The sequence below is a fragment of the Phycodurus eques genome, chromosome 6 (genome assembly GCF_024500275.1).
Source record: "Phycodurus eques isolate BA_2022a chromosome 6, UOR_Pequ_1.1, whole genome shotgun sequence".
NCBI classification, from domain to species: domain Eukaryota; kingdom Metazoa; phylum Chordata; class Actinopteri; order Syngnathiformes; family Syngnathidae; genus Phycodurus; species Phycodurus eques.
Window position 1 is genome coordinate 11209611 of NC_084530.1, and position 15769 is coordinate 11225379.

General features: G+C 40.0%; 1 protein-coding gene across 3 annotated transcripts in view; it reads right to left on the bottom strand.

Moving 5' to 3' along the window:
* The window catches only part of pkd1a (polycystic kidney disease 1a), an 81530-nt gene that overhangs the window by 46970 nt on the left and 18791 nt on the right, over window positions 1–15769 (bottom strand). For all 3 annotated transcript variants that reach the window (XR_009768706.1, XM_061678496.1, XM_061678495.1), the window contains exons 2-9: window positions 13564–13635; window positions 13412–13480; window positions 9766–9837; window positions 8353–8516; window positions 7091–7341; window positions 5107–5367; window positions 4853–5021; window positions 1483–1660 (exon numbers count right to left, since the gene is read on the bottom strand). Coding sequence is in view for 2 of the 3 variants with exons in the window: in XM_061678496.1 (XP_061534480.1) it covers window positions 1483–1660; window positions 4853–5021; window positions 5107–5367; window positions 7091–7341; window positions 8353–8516; window positions 9766–9837; window positions 13412–13480; window positions 13564–13635 (1236 nt within the window). In the remaining variant the exon portion in view is untranslated. The remainder of the gene's footprint in view (window positions 1–1482; window positions 1661–4852; window positions 5022–5106; window positions 5368–7090; window positions 7342–8352; window positions 8517–9765; window positions 9838–13411; window positions 13481–13563; window positions 13636–15769) is intronic.

The following is a 15769-nucleotide window of genomic DNA, read 5'->3' on the forward strand; positions in this document are numbered from 1 at the left end:
TCACATTTTATAAATGTATGCCACCATCTAGAGCAGGGGTGGCCAACCCGCGGCTCGCGAGCCTCATGCGGCTCTTTAACTAGTTTCATGCGGCTCTTCAGGAGCTGTCACATGACATACGTCAAAAATGCTTGGCTGGCGCTGTCATTCACTCCCCCTACAGCTAGATGGCACACTGACCATGTAAGCCTGTTTGAGTGACGTCAAACGAGCGACGAGAGAATCTTTGGTGTCACTTCATTTGTGTTATAAACAATTTCCGTCAAGTTACCTCTTGAAATGGCAGGGGAAAAAAGCAGAGCCAAACGAAAATATGAAGAAGAACACAGGACGTTTTTGCCAGAGTGGGAGAGTTTATATTTTTTTGTTAAACGTAATGGCAAGCCGATCTGCCTTATATGTCACGCAGCATTAGCGCATCTTTCTAAGAGAAAGATGTTATTGAAAATTATTCTATTATTGTTTGTGGATTTGCTTGAACTGAGAGTTTGTGTGTGTGAGACAGTGCACACAATGTTAACTGTTGAAAATTACTGATATTATCATGTTGGTGTGGTCATTTTCATTAGATCTGGCTGAGCAGAGGTCTGTGTATGCGTGCATACATGATTAAAAAATGATGTTCATGTGTACCCATGTGTATGATGTGGCTCTTTGCAGTAACACAGAAAAAAAAGTGGCTCTTAGTCTCTGACTAGTTGGCCACCCCTTATCTAGAGCTTATGAAAAAGCTGTACACTTTCATTCCAATATGCCACCCACACCTAAACCTATGAGCACAACTGTGTGTTTTCTCATTTACTAAATAAAAGTAGGGCTGTGAATGTCAAAATAAGAGCAAGTAAATAAAAAAGAAAATATTACATGTTCAAATAAAGTGCTTAACTTCAGAATAATTATTTGAAAAAACTAACAAAATACAGATAATACTTCATTTATTGATCATATGGGTAGAAGCAAAATCATTCATTGTAAAAATGCATTATATATAGGTCGAATGGTTTTCCAGAATTTTTAGGTCAACTTACATTACATTACCATACGTCATTTTAAACTAACAAGAAGAGTTTTCACTACTTTTTTTCCCGCAGCGAAAAGCCGACAACCGCCCGCTTACTATACTTTGTGACTAAATCTGCAAACTCAAAAAACTGAACAGGAATTAAACAGGGGGCTAGTGATAGTTTTCAAATAATCAAATTGGACTTTTTATTTGTTGGATTATTATTTTGGAATAGTCCAAGCAGTAAGAGATCAAATTGATTTGATAATCGGTCGTTTACGTCGTCGTGTGCGTGTATATAGATAGATAGATAGATAGATAGATAGATAGACAGACAGACAGACACACACACACACACATTTTGAACATGGCCACTTTGTGTCAGTCTGATGAACACCAAAACCCACACTATATCCCATGTAAAAAGAGATCCCATAGACACCGCCGCCTAAACACTTAATCGAGACTGAAACACTTACTGTGTGACTTTATGAGCTAGCAGGTTGCGCAGCGTGTCATCTCTGACTATTGCCAGATCCCCGCCATGGTCTAAACATTGTTGACGCGCATCGGTCCAGCTCATCTCCCCCAGAACAATCTCAAAACAGCATGAAGACTCGATATGGTAGACCCCATCTTTTGGACAGTGAGGAGAGGCTGGCAGAGGAAAACAAAAAAACATTTTTGACAAATTAGAACTTTTTCGATGCAAGGATCAGAAAAAGATACACTCTCCACCAAAGGTATAGGAACAATGAGCCCAATTCCTTAATTTTTGCTTTACAATGAAAACATTGGGGTTTGTCATAAAAAAAAGAAAAAAAGAAGAGAACATTTCAGCTTTTATTTCCAGGTATCATATACACCTACCTGGATCTGGAACATAAATGAGAAGGAATGATTTATTTATTTTTTCTTGTAGATGAGAAAACATTTTAAAACAGGTAGACTTAGACTAGATGGACTAAAGAAATAGAAGTAAAGACTTAATTAATATTCAGGTACAAATCCTTTGCTGCATCCAGTCTGTGACCCATTGACATCTCCAAACATTTGCATATTTTGTTTGTGATACGTTTCCAAGCTTTCTCCACAGCCTTTCAGTTGTTGTAAGTTGTTTTCATTTTTTTCTTCTCTTTTTTTTTGGGGGGGGGGGGGGGGGGGGCGATACTCCCAGTGTCCTCATTAGCACCCTATATGGGATTTAGGTCTGGAGATGTACTTGGTCAATCCAAAACCTTGCACTTCCTACTTCATCCTTGGCTTGGCTGTGTGTTTTGTGTCATTGCCTTGCTGCATGATGAAGGATCTCTCACTTAGTTTTGTTGCATTTTTCTTTTTCTGTAGACTTCTGAGTTATGTGGGTGTTCCTATCATGTGTAACATCAATGAGGACTACTGAGCTTGTCCCAAAAGAAGCCATGCAAGCTTCCTCTGTGTTTCACAGATGACCTTGCACGTTTGGGATCATGAGAAGATCTTTATTTCTATTTTTATTTTTTTTGTCAAAGCTTTAGCATTTCCATTACTTTAGTTACACTTAGGACACACCCGGACAACAAAACATACAGTACCTGTCTATTACAAGTCTTAAAACCTTTGTTCAAACTGGGTTTTGGGTTTTAACAACACTTGTCATCTGAGTTATATATCAAATCTAGATGTATACCTGGGAAAAACTGAAATCCCTTGTCTTATATGCATCTTTAGATCAGCCAACAGCAACTGTTCCAATAGTTTTGGAGAGTAGTATATTATTTGGGAAAGAGTTGATAGAAACTGTTTGGAAACGGGCAGGGACTTGGAAGAATACTCCTACTGAAGAGGTTGACTTGGATAAATGTTCTGGATAACTTTTAGCCATCTTATTTCTTACATTCCAATTTCATCAATTAAGTAAGAGAGATTTCAAAGGGAGGGGATTGTGTCATGGCCCATAGCAGTCTGAATTTCAATGGCCTGTCAACACATTGATAGCCCATTTATATTTGGTGCCCCCACCCTCCCATCTAGCTCTCCATAATAAAGGCTATATACAAGTGTGTGTATTTCTCTGTGTGTATGTTATCATTTGCTTAAATCTACCTTACCATTTTTAGTAAAAACAAAACGTTTTTTTTTTTCGCATGGGTACACCAAAGTAGAGGTGTAAACAATAAATTAATTAACAACTAATCAATTTTCAAATTAGTTATAACTATTTTGATAATCGATTGTTTGGAGAGCTTGTTTAACTTAAAATGATCTAAATCCTCAGAATTTTAGCCTCTCAACAGTAAATATTCTCAGATATTTGTAGTCTTCCATGAAAGCAGACTGATTATCTTTGTCGTTCATCAACATGAGACATTTACAATCTTCTTGTACTTTTGAAAAAAAATAATTATTTTTTCATATTTTGTAACATGTCACAAACCAAATTAATAAGTGAATCATCATCAATTCATCTTTTTTGCACTTTCTGCACTGTCCATTTGAAATACTGTCCTGTTTTTGAATAATGGGTGGGTTCAAAAAGGTTTTTAATTTTATTTAATTCATGAATTAATTAATGAATTAAGTCATTTCCTTTGTTGAACTACGTAAGGGAATTAGGAACAGTTTCCCATTCCCATCGATTAATCGAATAAATCGACAGATTTATCCTTTACAAAAATAATCATTAGTTGCAGCCCTACACTAAAGTACAAAAACTCTTTAGTGCCTTTCAGTCTGCGTGTCAGCCCTGTGGTTGACTGGTGAGCAGTCCATGGTGTATCTTGCCTCTCACTGGAAGTCCGTTGGTGTGAACTCCAGGATGAATGATATACTGTATGTAATGGAAAGATACATCTGAACCAAGCCAGTTTCCCCAATGATTGACCTCTAGCCAGAGCTCATACTGTACATACACATCACTGTACATTCTTGTGACTCGGGCTGGAGACAAAAGTTACTTCCATCAAGCCAACAATATGACATACTGTAAAGGTGAAGTCTTATGTAGCAGAACAAACTTTCTGTGGTGTCCATTCTGTTCTCTAAAGCCTGCTCTCATGCATATATAATTTAACTAAAGATCACGAAACATCCTGTACATTTTACAGACATGCAAACACCAAATGCAAGAAGAAGGTGACAAAAAAAAAAAAAAAAAGAAAAACATTGATTGCCCCCCCCAGGCTCCCGCAGAGATTTTATTTTAACATAATTAAGCAATCTGGAAGACTCTGAAGAGTACAATAAGGGAAAATCAACAAATTTTCCTTTATGCGTGTATTTACACCGCTCAAGGACATGTTGAAATTTGCCTCATTTCTTTGCTTTTTTGTTTTGGCTTCCAACTTGAGGCAGGCCCATCTCCACCTGCACCTAATGCCTGCTTCAAGCTGTGCCACATAAGTGGCATCCTCCTCTTTAAGCACTCATTTTGGAAATAATTGACTAAAATCATTGTCTGTTTCACTTCCTTTTTTCATTATTACCAACTTCAAAGGCTAATCCCAAATGCATCCTCCAGGAAAATATTAAGTACAATATGTTTCTGTTTTTATTGGCCATTTCTGAAGTGGAAGGTAAACGTCACTAGCGCTTAAATTAGATTGCCGCAAACAGCGCCCAATGCGGAAGTTGAAGTCGTAGTCTCGCGTACGAAATAGTTGATAAATAAGCAATAATTGATAAAGTAGCGAGCGACATTTAGATCATTGTAATGGAGTAAAAGTACCGTCACCGACAGCTGCCGCCTCCCGGAAAAAACTAATCGGATCTATACGATTCACGTAAATGGCCTTTTTTAAAATAAAAAACAACAAATTTACATACTGTGCTGTAAGAGCTAGACGGATTTGATGGAATTTTTTCCCTCACCTTTAGTGACCTGCACATCATCTTTTGCAATCTGCCAGTCTACATTTAGGCCAAGAGATCCCCAGCTGACAAGCGTGACTTCCAGGCTTCCATTGACCACAGTAAGAGGTGGGCAGTGCAGCTCCAGTTTAGGAGGAAATGCCACGGTCACTTCTCCACGTGCAGACACCTAAACATATTAAATAATCAGTCATATGAAGACTGTGTATCTTTTTTACAGGACAAAAAGAAAATCTCAGTTGTGTCCCTCTCACCTCCTTGTGTCCAGCCCAAGCTATCACACTGACAACATACTGTCCTGGAAGTCCATATTTGTGCATCGCCATGGTGACGTCTGTTGCTGAGGTGTTGACACGAGGTGAAAGGTCACCAAACTCCCAGGACAGCATTACTGGCATGACGGAGGACACGACTGAAAAACTGATGCTGTTGTGAATGTTTTGCAGTGGGAGGGCCTTCAGTAAGATAGAGAAGTCTACTGCAAATACATCTTGGGCTAGAGTCCACCCACATTCCTGTGACCCATATGAGGAACCAGAGCAGAGACAGGAGAGAGAGAGAGAGAGAGAGTACTGTAATTAAAATAACACTTTTTACTCCTCCAATACTTTATTTTTACAATTTTAAATAAAAGGTAGTTGTATAAAATTTGTGCTCTGGTCAAAAAGACATTGGTTGGACTTTTTGGTAGGTAGGTTAAGTTCTTCTACAGGAACCTGGACATAGGAGGGGAGTATACACTTAGTGGCAACAGTTCTCAATGCACCCAATGAGATCTAATAAAACACTGCATATAAAATTTACCAAGGCAGCAATAATTCTCACTTTTCATGGACATAGCTAGAAAAGGAATTAAATAAAAAACAAACAAAAAAAGCTCTTCACACAAGTGGCGGGCTGTGTATTTGGGACCTACCTTCAGTAGGGACTTACCGGCTTTATCCACGTTGTAATACCACAAGAATCATGTCATAATTATAGAAACCATTAATACTATACAAACATGCATTGAAATAGTATGCAACTGTGCCATGTACATCATCTGGAGCAGTGGTCCCCAACCCTTTTTGTGCCACGGACTGGTTCATTCAAGTACCTATTTTTCATGGACCGGCAAATGGCTGATTGGAAGCTAATCACTGATGGGGGGGGGGCTTTGCCCTGTCTCCTGCTATGCAAAAAAAAAAAAAAAAAAGTATCTGCGCGGCCTGGTACCAAATGGCCTGCAGCCCAGTGGTTGGGGACCACTGATCTGGAGCAGTTCAGAAATGACAAAAACATACAATATATAATGAAAATACATCATACTCACTACAGATATCAGATCGCTACAGACATGTTTTAATAGTTGAAGTTGGCCCTAACAAGTTTTGCTCTGACAAACCAATCAGAGGACGGAATAATGATGACTGTCATCAAGGGCCAGCGCACTGGCTCCTTGGCGATTAATTTAAAATCTGATTGGTTAAAGAAACAGTCCCATTGCTAATATACATAGTTTAATCGGTCAGTACTACTGACTGGGACAACAGAAATGCTATAAAATTAAAAGGATACTCATTCATTCATTCATTATCCTCAGTAGGGTCGCAGGTGTGCTGGCACCTTTCCCAGCTAACTCTGGGCGAGAGGCGAGGTACACCCTGAAATAGTCGCCAGCCAATCACAGGGCACATATAAACAAACAACCATTCACACTCACATTCACACCTATGGGCAATTTAGAGTCTTCAATTAACCTAACATGCATGTTTTTGGGATGTGGGAGAAAACCGGAGTACCCGGAGAAACCCCACGCAGGCACGGGAAGAACATGCAAACTCCACACAGGCGAGGCCGGATTTTAACCTAGGTCCTCAGAACTGTGAGGCAGATGTGCTAACCAGTCGTCCACCGTGCCGGCTAAAAGGATACTGTTGGGAATAGATTAATGCAATTCTATAGAAAAACATAGAGTAGGTTGTAAATGCAGGTCAGTGTTTTTGAAAGTGTTTAGGATAGCAGAAAAGAACTTGCTGGCTCTGACCGCTCACCACTGCTTAACACTGACAATTGTGTAAAGGCAGAGTTTTAGAACAGCTGTTATATTGGAACTAAAAACATTGTCAAGGTGTACCAAGTAAAGTGTCCTGTGAGTGTATAACAGACAGTACAGAAAAGGGAACATGAATAACTATTGTATATACACTAAACAGGAGTAACCAACCACCAAAGACGATTGTTCATGTCAGTGCGTACCTTCATGACACTGGGGTTGGTACAGGCAGCAGAACACTGAGATTCACTGATGAAGTTGGGCTCAGAGTTTGTACTGCAGAGACACTGCTGTCTTGCCCCTAGCCCGCCATAGCGGTGTGACGCAGCAAAGCAAATGCTGTTACACTGTTCACGCGTGAAGTTGCCCGGCGTGGAGGACGAGAAGATGACAAGCTCGCTCCGTCCCCCTCCTCCACTGCTGCTGTCCTCAAGACAAGCGGCATAATTTAGACCTGGAAAAGGACAAGTGATTTACGACTTTGACCTGCATTAAATATCGTCTCTCTTTATCTCCACCAAAGAAGAAAGCCTTTCACCAATGCAAAAATGGACTTCCTTGAAACAAGGAAGAACCAATTATATTTTGTTTCAGATTCAGTGAAAAAAAAAGTATAGATCCAGGAGTTTGTTTTTTTTTTTGCTTAAATCAACACTAAAAGAGTTCAGGGTTGACAGGCTTTGCATAACAATAGTGATTACCATTCCAGGGGTCTCTTCCTAGCCCAAAGCTGTTACATTTTGTGTAGTCCTTCATACTAACATATAATGGTAGAAATGAAAACAAGTTCCTTTGCAAAGGTAATATTTTCTGGATCGTTTGTTGTCTGTGTACTGTAGCTTCTCAGTCATCCAGGTCATGATAATCTCTGGATGTTGAATTGAAAGCAACTGGACTGGAAAACTTAACTTAACTTCTAACTTGAGTCTTGTAGAGAATCCCCAGATTTAAAATTACAGTGAACCGCCTTTTATCATGGGGCTACATTTCATATACTGTACATCAATGTCTGGTGTGAGCTGTGTCCGACAGCCGCTCCCGTGAGAGTGTAGTGATTGTGTTTGACTGTTCTCCCGGCTTTCAAAATATGGCTGAAAAATACATCGGCAATTGTTGCTCTCCTTTTTCCACATGCGAGGGCATTACAGTGCATAAGTATTCTGTAAAACGCCCAAAAATCTGCAAACGTGCAAGGTGTGAACTACGATATAGTGGGAGAATGCTGTAGTTCGTTTGAACTAATGGGACTAACACATGGGGAGTAGTCACATTCAACAGCCAAGAAGTCCAGTTGCCCTCAATTAAACCTCTGCAGGTTTTGATTAGAGAAAATTTATCTCAGTAGGTAAATGCGCGAATGAAGTTAAATCCTTCAAAACCGTGACGTTAGGCCTGAAGAGAGAGGAAATTTCCATTGCTTAGCTTTGGAAGTTCTGGATCTTGTATTTGAGTGTTATTGTCATACCGCAGGCGAGCACTCTGACATTTAGCAGAGGTTGGTGGCGGAGCTCAGGAGGTTGGTTACAGAGCATGGCATCAGGCCGGTGAACTCGTACCCCTTTCTCTTGGAGCCAGTTGACCAAGTGGAAGAGCTTACAGTCGCACTCAAAGGGGTTACTGGTTAGGTCACTGCATGAAAAAAGACAATGGGCCTCATTCACTAACCGTGCCATGCGCACAAAACTGTCATCATCAATATGTTGGACTTGTTTTTGTTCGTACTCTGCAAACAAATTAGAACCTCCTCAGATCATGCATACGCACAAATAATGTAGGATCAGCTTTCGAAAAAACGTCAAACACATCTTTTACCCATGATGCAGAACGTATTGGAACGAGAGTCGTTGATGAAAACAATATTAACTTTAACGATAACTTAATCCAGGCATTTGCAAATGAGTTGACTGTCCTAAATAACAATGAAAAGGACATTTCTCACTTTCACCCCTTTTCTGTTCAAGTCTGCATACAGTCCGATGTTGTCACTCAACGAGCAGGAAAAGCGATAGGACTGTTTGCTTTTGCTTATTTGTCCAAAGCTTTAGTATTCTCTCTCATCCCTACGATAATCTGATTTATATATTCTTCTGTGATTTGGCATGTTCAAATGTGATGTAAATTGATCGATTGGCACACGCACACTGCCACTAGCACAGTTGCTAGTGTTGTACTCCGATTTGCATGTGTCTCATATTTTCTGTCGCTTCTGACGCGAATTTCATGAACTGTATCAACAACAATTGCCATTTTGCTGTGCTATAGCTATTCCTTACTATGTATTTTAACAACGTATGCAGTGTTTTATCATTCTCTGTTTTTATAAATAATAAAAAAAGTGCATGTACACTTTATGAACATATCGTAGTATTGATAAAGATCTTATTTCACTGAACCAAGTCCGACTGCAACCCACTAGTCAAAATTGGCTGGCTGAATTATCCATTAACCATTATCCATAATTGTGCTTATAACAATGGGGAAAAAAACATCAATACAATATGATGACGATATACTTTTAACAAATATAATGTAGTTTAGTTAGCTCATGTTACAAGCTGAGAGGAACACAAACAGGAAATTAATACATTCTTAATACCCCTCACAGTCCCAAAATATGGGGTAAATTGATGACTCTACATTGTCCAAACGTGTGAATGTGAATGGTTGGCTGTCTCTATGCGTCAGTCCTGCGATTCACTAATAACGTGTTTTTTACAAAGTACTTTTGCAGTGAATAAGTATCTTGCTGAAAATAACTCTTGCTATATTCACAGTTCTAATTAGAAAAAAATTCAATAATTCTGTTTGTGTGTGCATTTCTGGGTGAAACACCTGAAATAGAAATCGGGCAGTGTGACATAGAATTGGGGTTACTTACATTTGCGTCAAATTACACAGGTTGTCACATATTCTTTCTTCGATCTTGGTGATTTGGTTGTTGCTCAAATCACTGATGGAAACAAAGGAGACAATAATTGTTTACATCAGGAGTAAAAATATCCTTTTCAACAAGGATGAGTATAAAATAACTAGTATATTGTGCAAGTCTTAGGCCCGGTGACTAATCAGTGATGCAGAAAAAACACGACACTCACACATACAAACGTTGCGACGAGAGACCTGCAACCCCTGGTGTTCTTAATCGGAAAACAACATTTTGAGGTGTAACGTATCCACTACTGTCCTGTTTTATAATGAAGCCCCAAAAATAATAGCGTGACTGTCATGGAAGGAGTGGATTGCCCTGGTCGCTGTAGCTATATTATAATAAAACAAAGAGAGGAAAGGATGAGAATGTGAATATTTGACAGGCTGTGTGCAATAACCCTCCAATTATTGACTGCACTGTGCATTTGGCGTCAGACTCTCCACACTTTGCTTTTTAGTCAAATGTACTTTTGAAATTCTAAATACATTTTGTTATAATAATAAAAAATAGTAATGAAGTAAAAAAAAAATATATATATATATATATATACACACACACATATATATATACACACACATATACATATATATATATATATATATATATATATATATATATATATATATATATATATATATATATATATATATATATATATACACATTGTTTTTTTTTATTGTCCATCCATCCATTTTCTTTACCGCTTATCCTCAGTAGGGTCGCAGGCCGCTGGAGCCTATCCCAGCTATCTTCGGGCGGAAGGCGGGGTACACCCTGAAGTGGTCGCCAGCCAATCGCAGGGCACCCATAAACAAACAACCATTCGCACTCACATTCACACCTACGGGCAATTTAGAGTATTCAATCAACCATGCATGTTTTTGGGATGTGGGGGGAAACCGGAGTGCCCAGAGAAAATCCACGCAGGCACGGGGCGAACATGCAAACTCCACACAGGCGGGCCGGGGATTGAACCCCGGTACCCAGAACTGTGAGGCAGATGTGCTAACCAGTCGACCACCGTGCCAGCAGGTGTTACCATAACAATGGAAATCTATTGAGTCCAGAAAGAAACTCTCCATTGAATGGAACCATAACCCGCCCAACTCTTCCTCTGATTGGCTAGCACCAAGACAGGTTTCATACTTTTGATTTGCTGTGTGTGGAAGCTCTTCACCAACACACACACGCGCGCACACACGCACGCACACAAACACACACACACGTAGGGCAGGTGTTAAACCTTGCGTCAACAGAGGCAGAAGGAATATGCTTCATGGGTCCCTGCTAATTTTGTGCATCTCAGGTGCGGAACGCACATCAAACGAGATCCCTGATATACAGTATTGGGATGGCTTGGTGGTGGTCGGCTGGATCTCACTCAGTACAAGCCAAGGAAATGTAATATTTGTTGGGAAAGCCCACCTGATACGACATGGCATTTTTGATTGGCTGTTACATCTGCGACATTGCAGCGCATTTCACCTGCAATTCAAACTGCAGCAAAAATAGTTGCCCACAGTCCTCATGAAAAGTGGTTGCGGAACCCTGCACACTGCGCAACAATTCACGTTAGGCTATTTTGCTCAATGTGGCAGCCGCAAGCTATGTGGTTTTTGAATCTTTTTTTACAGTAGCTCAACATTATGACATTATAAAAGTAAACAGTAGATCAGATACAGGTGTTAACAATTACTGTTCAATCCAGGTTGAAGAGAGGAAGCTTCTTGCTTTTGTTTGACTACTTGACACGTCTTTTTTTGTTCTGCTTGTATTCTATTAAACAACAAACTACAAACTACTTTTTACATGATCATTATAAATGTGGCCAGACTGTATGCCTGTAAATTGATGTTATATCACTGAGAATGATCTACCACACAGGTGTCATACTCAAAGTCCTTGGGCTAGCTCCGGCACTTCATATCATATTATGTGGTCCGCTATCAGCAAGGTTTCGCGGGATCTCGCTGAGTGGACGGCTTGGCTAGCAATATATTTTTGGTTCAATGAGAAAATGTGGTAATCAATTTGAAATGGTATCAGGCAAATGTGACAGTACAAGTACAGAAAAAAAAAAAGTAAACAGTTTAAGCAGCCTCTCCAGTCTCTTCAGATGGAGCCAAAGGATTAACAAATGCAATTTTCAGAGAGGAAAAAATGTGCAGTAGACAACTACAAATCCAGCCGTTACCCAAGAGTTTCCCTTGATGGGTTACAAGCAGTGGTGTGCAAAGGGGGCGGGGGGCAAGGGCATCCCCCCCCCCTCCCTTTCCCTTGAAGATTCGTTATTGGGAATATTCTAACTGCATACCCCCCTTCCTCCGTCGACGATTGGTTCTACACCCCGGGCAGCACCGGAGCTTTGCACGCCACTGGCTACAATCATGAAATAATGACAATTAAATGCCAAAGAGCTCATGCTTATATACTTTTGGACAAAACGGTTTTAATTATGTGTATGTATGTTCTACTAACAACAACTAACTCCATTCTATTAATCCACCAAACATTTATTTCTCGCCTCTTAGCCTTCCTTGCTTATGCTGCGCAACCTCCTCCTTTCCACCCTCCAACCCAGCAAGCTACATAATGGGGCCGTTGTTGTGGTGGTTTTGGAAGGAGCTGATGGAAACGACCAGACTCCTCTCTCATCACACACATTCACACAAACATTTTTAAATTGGTGGAAGAAATAAGCTAATGGATGGAAGAAGAGATGGATGGACAGATGGAGGAGGGAAGGGGGTGTAGTTAGCCTGGAGCGGTCAACTGTAATTTAACTTAATCATGGTTTGATTAGTGTGTGTGTGTGTGTGTGTGTGTGTGTGTGTGCGTGTGTGTGTGTGTGTATGTGTGTGTCTAAGGGTGGCTTATTATTAGTGAGCAAAGGCTTTCTGTTCCAATACATTCTAGGGCAACAGTTCCCAACCTTTTTTGCAACATGGACCGGTTTCATGTAAAGACATATTTTGACAGACAGGCATAAAATACTATTTTAAAACATTGCATCAAATGTACAATTTACTATTCTGCTGAATGTAGTTGTAGTAATTATTGGGATCCCTGCGCTTGTATCTCTTCCATGAGGTAATCTTTTATCTTTCAAAAAACTTCAAAGGATTGTCTTGGCCTGTGCTTGAGCTCCATGTGCCGACGCAGTTCTGATGGCTTCATTGCCTCATTGGCAGAGCCTTTTTGGTGCGTGAGACTCAACTAGCGATAAACCGTACCAAAGTAGAACTACCGATACTGTCGCTTAAAAACAGCTCTCTTTTTCTTAGAAGTTGCAGGCTCTTGTTCTGTCCTATAATTTGGTCTGACGCACAGCTGGATGCCCCTGATTTTCCAAATGAAACTTTGATGAATTCATGTTTCAGGCTCTGATGATCAAGAAAATATTTTTTATTGATTGATTATTTTTCTATTTTCTTTCTGTTCGCCCCAGAACCAGTCCACGGCCCGGTGGTTGGGATCCCAGTTCTACAGAGTGCTACCTATCAAACTAATTCAAGGCTCTCTCTCCTGTTGCCCGTTTTCTGCATCTACTCTTCACCTTAACATTGCCTATATGACGGATTGACATCGTACTCACAGGATCGACAAAGGGCCACAGCAGAATACTCCTCTTGGCAGAATAACAATCCTGTTATCTTGTAGATATCTGTAAGGTGGAGAGCTATCTGATTAACTGATTGGTGCACAGATGACATGTAATGGACACAAACACATGTTGTCTGTACTCACAGCTCTCGAAGGCCAGGGAGTCGATTTAGCAGAGTTGTATCAAGGGAGGAGATCTGATTCTTGGAAAGATCTCTGTGGACGAAACCAACAAATTCACTATATGGCCAGTCACATACACATACAGTACATACAGAGACACATAGATATAAAACAAGTAGACATAATCTACTTTCTATGCAGTCCACATGCCCTCTTCAGAATTAGAAGGATTGCAGTGCCTGGAAATGAAATATCATAAGGCGAGAGAAGGAACTATTGCTCTGTGGAAGACATGGGTCTTGGCTAAGTCTTTCCTTTGAGGCTGGTCCTTGTGCAATGTGGCCAAACCCCTGACTGATTAGGTGCGCAACACTGCTGTGAGCAGCCCCCTCACTCTACATTAAGGCCAGAATTATTCCTACCCTGATTGAATTTCGAGTTTAAAAAGGTCCCCTTCTATTAAAATATTCTTTTTTTCTAATATTGTATGCATAATCTCAGTCAAAATGAGTCTGTGACCTGGTTTACGTTTGACCTCTATGTGGTTTGTCGATTAAATGCAATAGTCTTTGAACAGCAAACTGCTTTCAAACGACTGATGACAGATTTGAAATCGCCATCCTTGTGACGTAGGTTCGTCAGTTAATATTCAAGTTCCTGCCCACTGTGTTCACCCCCATTTCGTGGAGGATGTCTTCGTGAACATAAACTTTAACACATTGCTACAGTTCTGGGTTTGGAGCGACCGACGCAACTAGGGTTGGGCATCGTTTGAATTTGAGCGATTCCGGTCCCGAATCCGGTTCCTTATTTCGATTCCGGTTCCAAACGATTGTTGATTCCGAATCTTTTAGGGGGCTGGGTCAAAATAGTTTGCATGGTTTAAACAAAGGCTGTCCAAATTTGAACATCCATTTTTTTAGAGGCCCGCAGCATAGACTAAAATTAACATTTGAATTAACCAGGATCAATATCAAATTTATGAACTAAAAGGCAATGTGTGTGGAACTAACTCAATTGACTTAATATTCATTAATTAATGTTTCAGCTATAAGTTAAATATAGCATTGTTAAAATAGTTATTTGAAACTGTTTTATCACGTCAAATGGTTAATATGTGCAAGTTTTAACTTGACTTCCTGTTTTAAGCTCGTAGCGTTTTATGTTGAAGGGTACGCACCGGAACTCAGCATGTTGGCATGAAAAGTAACTTCACAGGACACCGGTGAATTTTGAAAACGCAAGTAAACATAGAAGGCAAGAAAAAGAGTAATAAATGGAAGCAAATGCTATAAAACATTGATTCCTTTACCTACCCACCGATGAAACACAAGGTTAGTCTTTGTGATACTGTGAGACCTTTGGTGAGGTTTTAGCTCAATATTAAGCTTTTTTTCTGTCATCGGCTCTTACGCTGCTTTTAAGACTAAAATAAACGCTAAAAACCATCAGTGCAGTAGTGCAACCAACCGTTTACCTTGTTAGCTGCCTCAATGTTGGCATAGACGTATTTTTTCACTCACCCAATTTGACCTTACTGAAGTTCCACATGGTGTAGGCTGAGGCTCGAAGTGGGAGGGAGCACGTCAGACTTCTACACATCGCAAAATCCTCCATTGTACAATATAATCTTTTTCCAAGTGCTGCACTAAGGTGACTGGTCATTAATTTTAACAAAGTTAAGACACACTTTTGTTCGCCGCCACCGTTGGGCACAAGCACGCCTTCGTGCGCGTTCTTCTTCGTTGGTTTTCGCCACGCTCTTCTTCGGAGTCGGTGGACTGTAGGAATCGAAACTGGGACCCGAAATTTTAAAATTTGTACGATTCCGGGAGAACCGGAACGTTAGTCCCGGTTCCAATCAGTTCTCGATGCCCAACCCTAGACGCAACTAGGCAGTCGCAGTCAAGCCATACAAATACAGTACATAAAAGCATATTTGTTGTGTTTTACAACAATACTTAACTAACGTAATTTCTCGTGTATAATGCACATTTTGTCCGAAAAATATTCATCAGAAGTCGATAGAGAGTATTATACAATAGGGATGAGGGATTAATTTCCCCCCCGCATTGTATAAATGTATGCCGGTACCTAGGAGTTGTGAAAAAAAGTGTACTTTCATTCCAATATGATATGTAATGTCTTATGGTACATATTTATAGATAATATGGTAAAGGTGCATTCGGAAATGCAATCTGATGTCCTAACTCTACTCTGCGAGTGC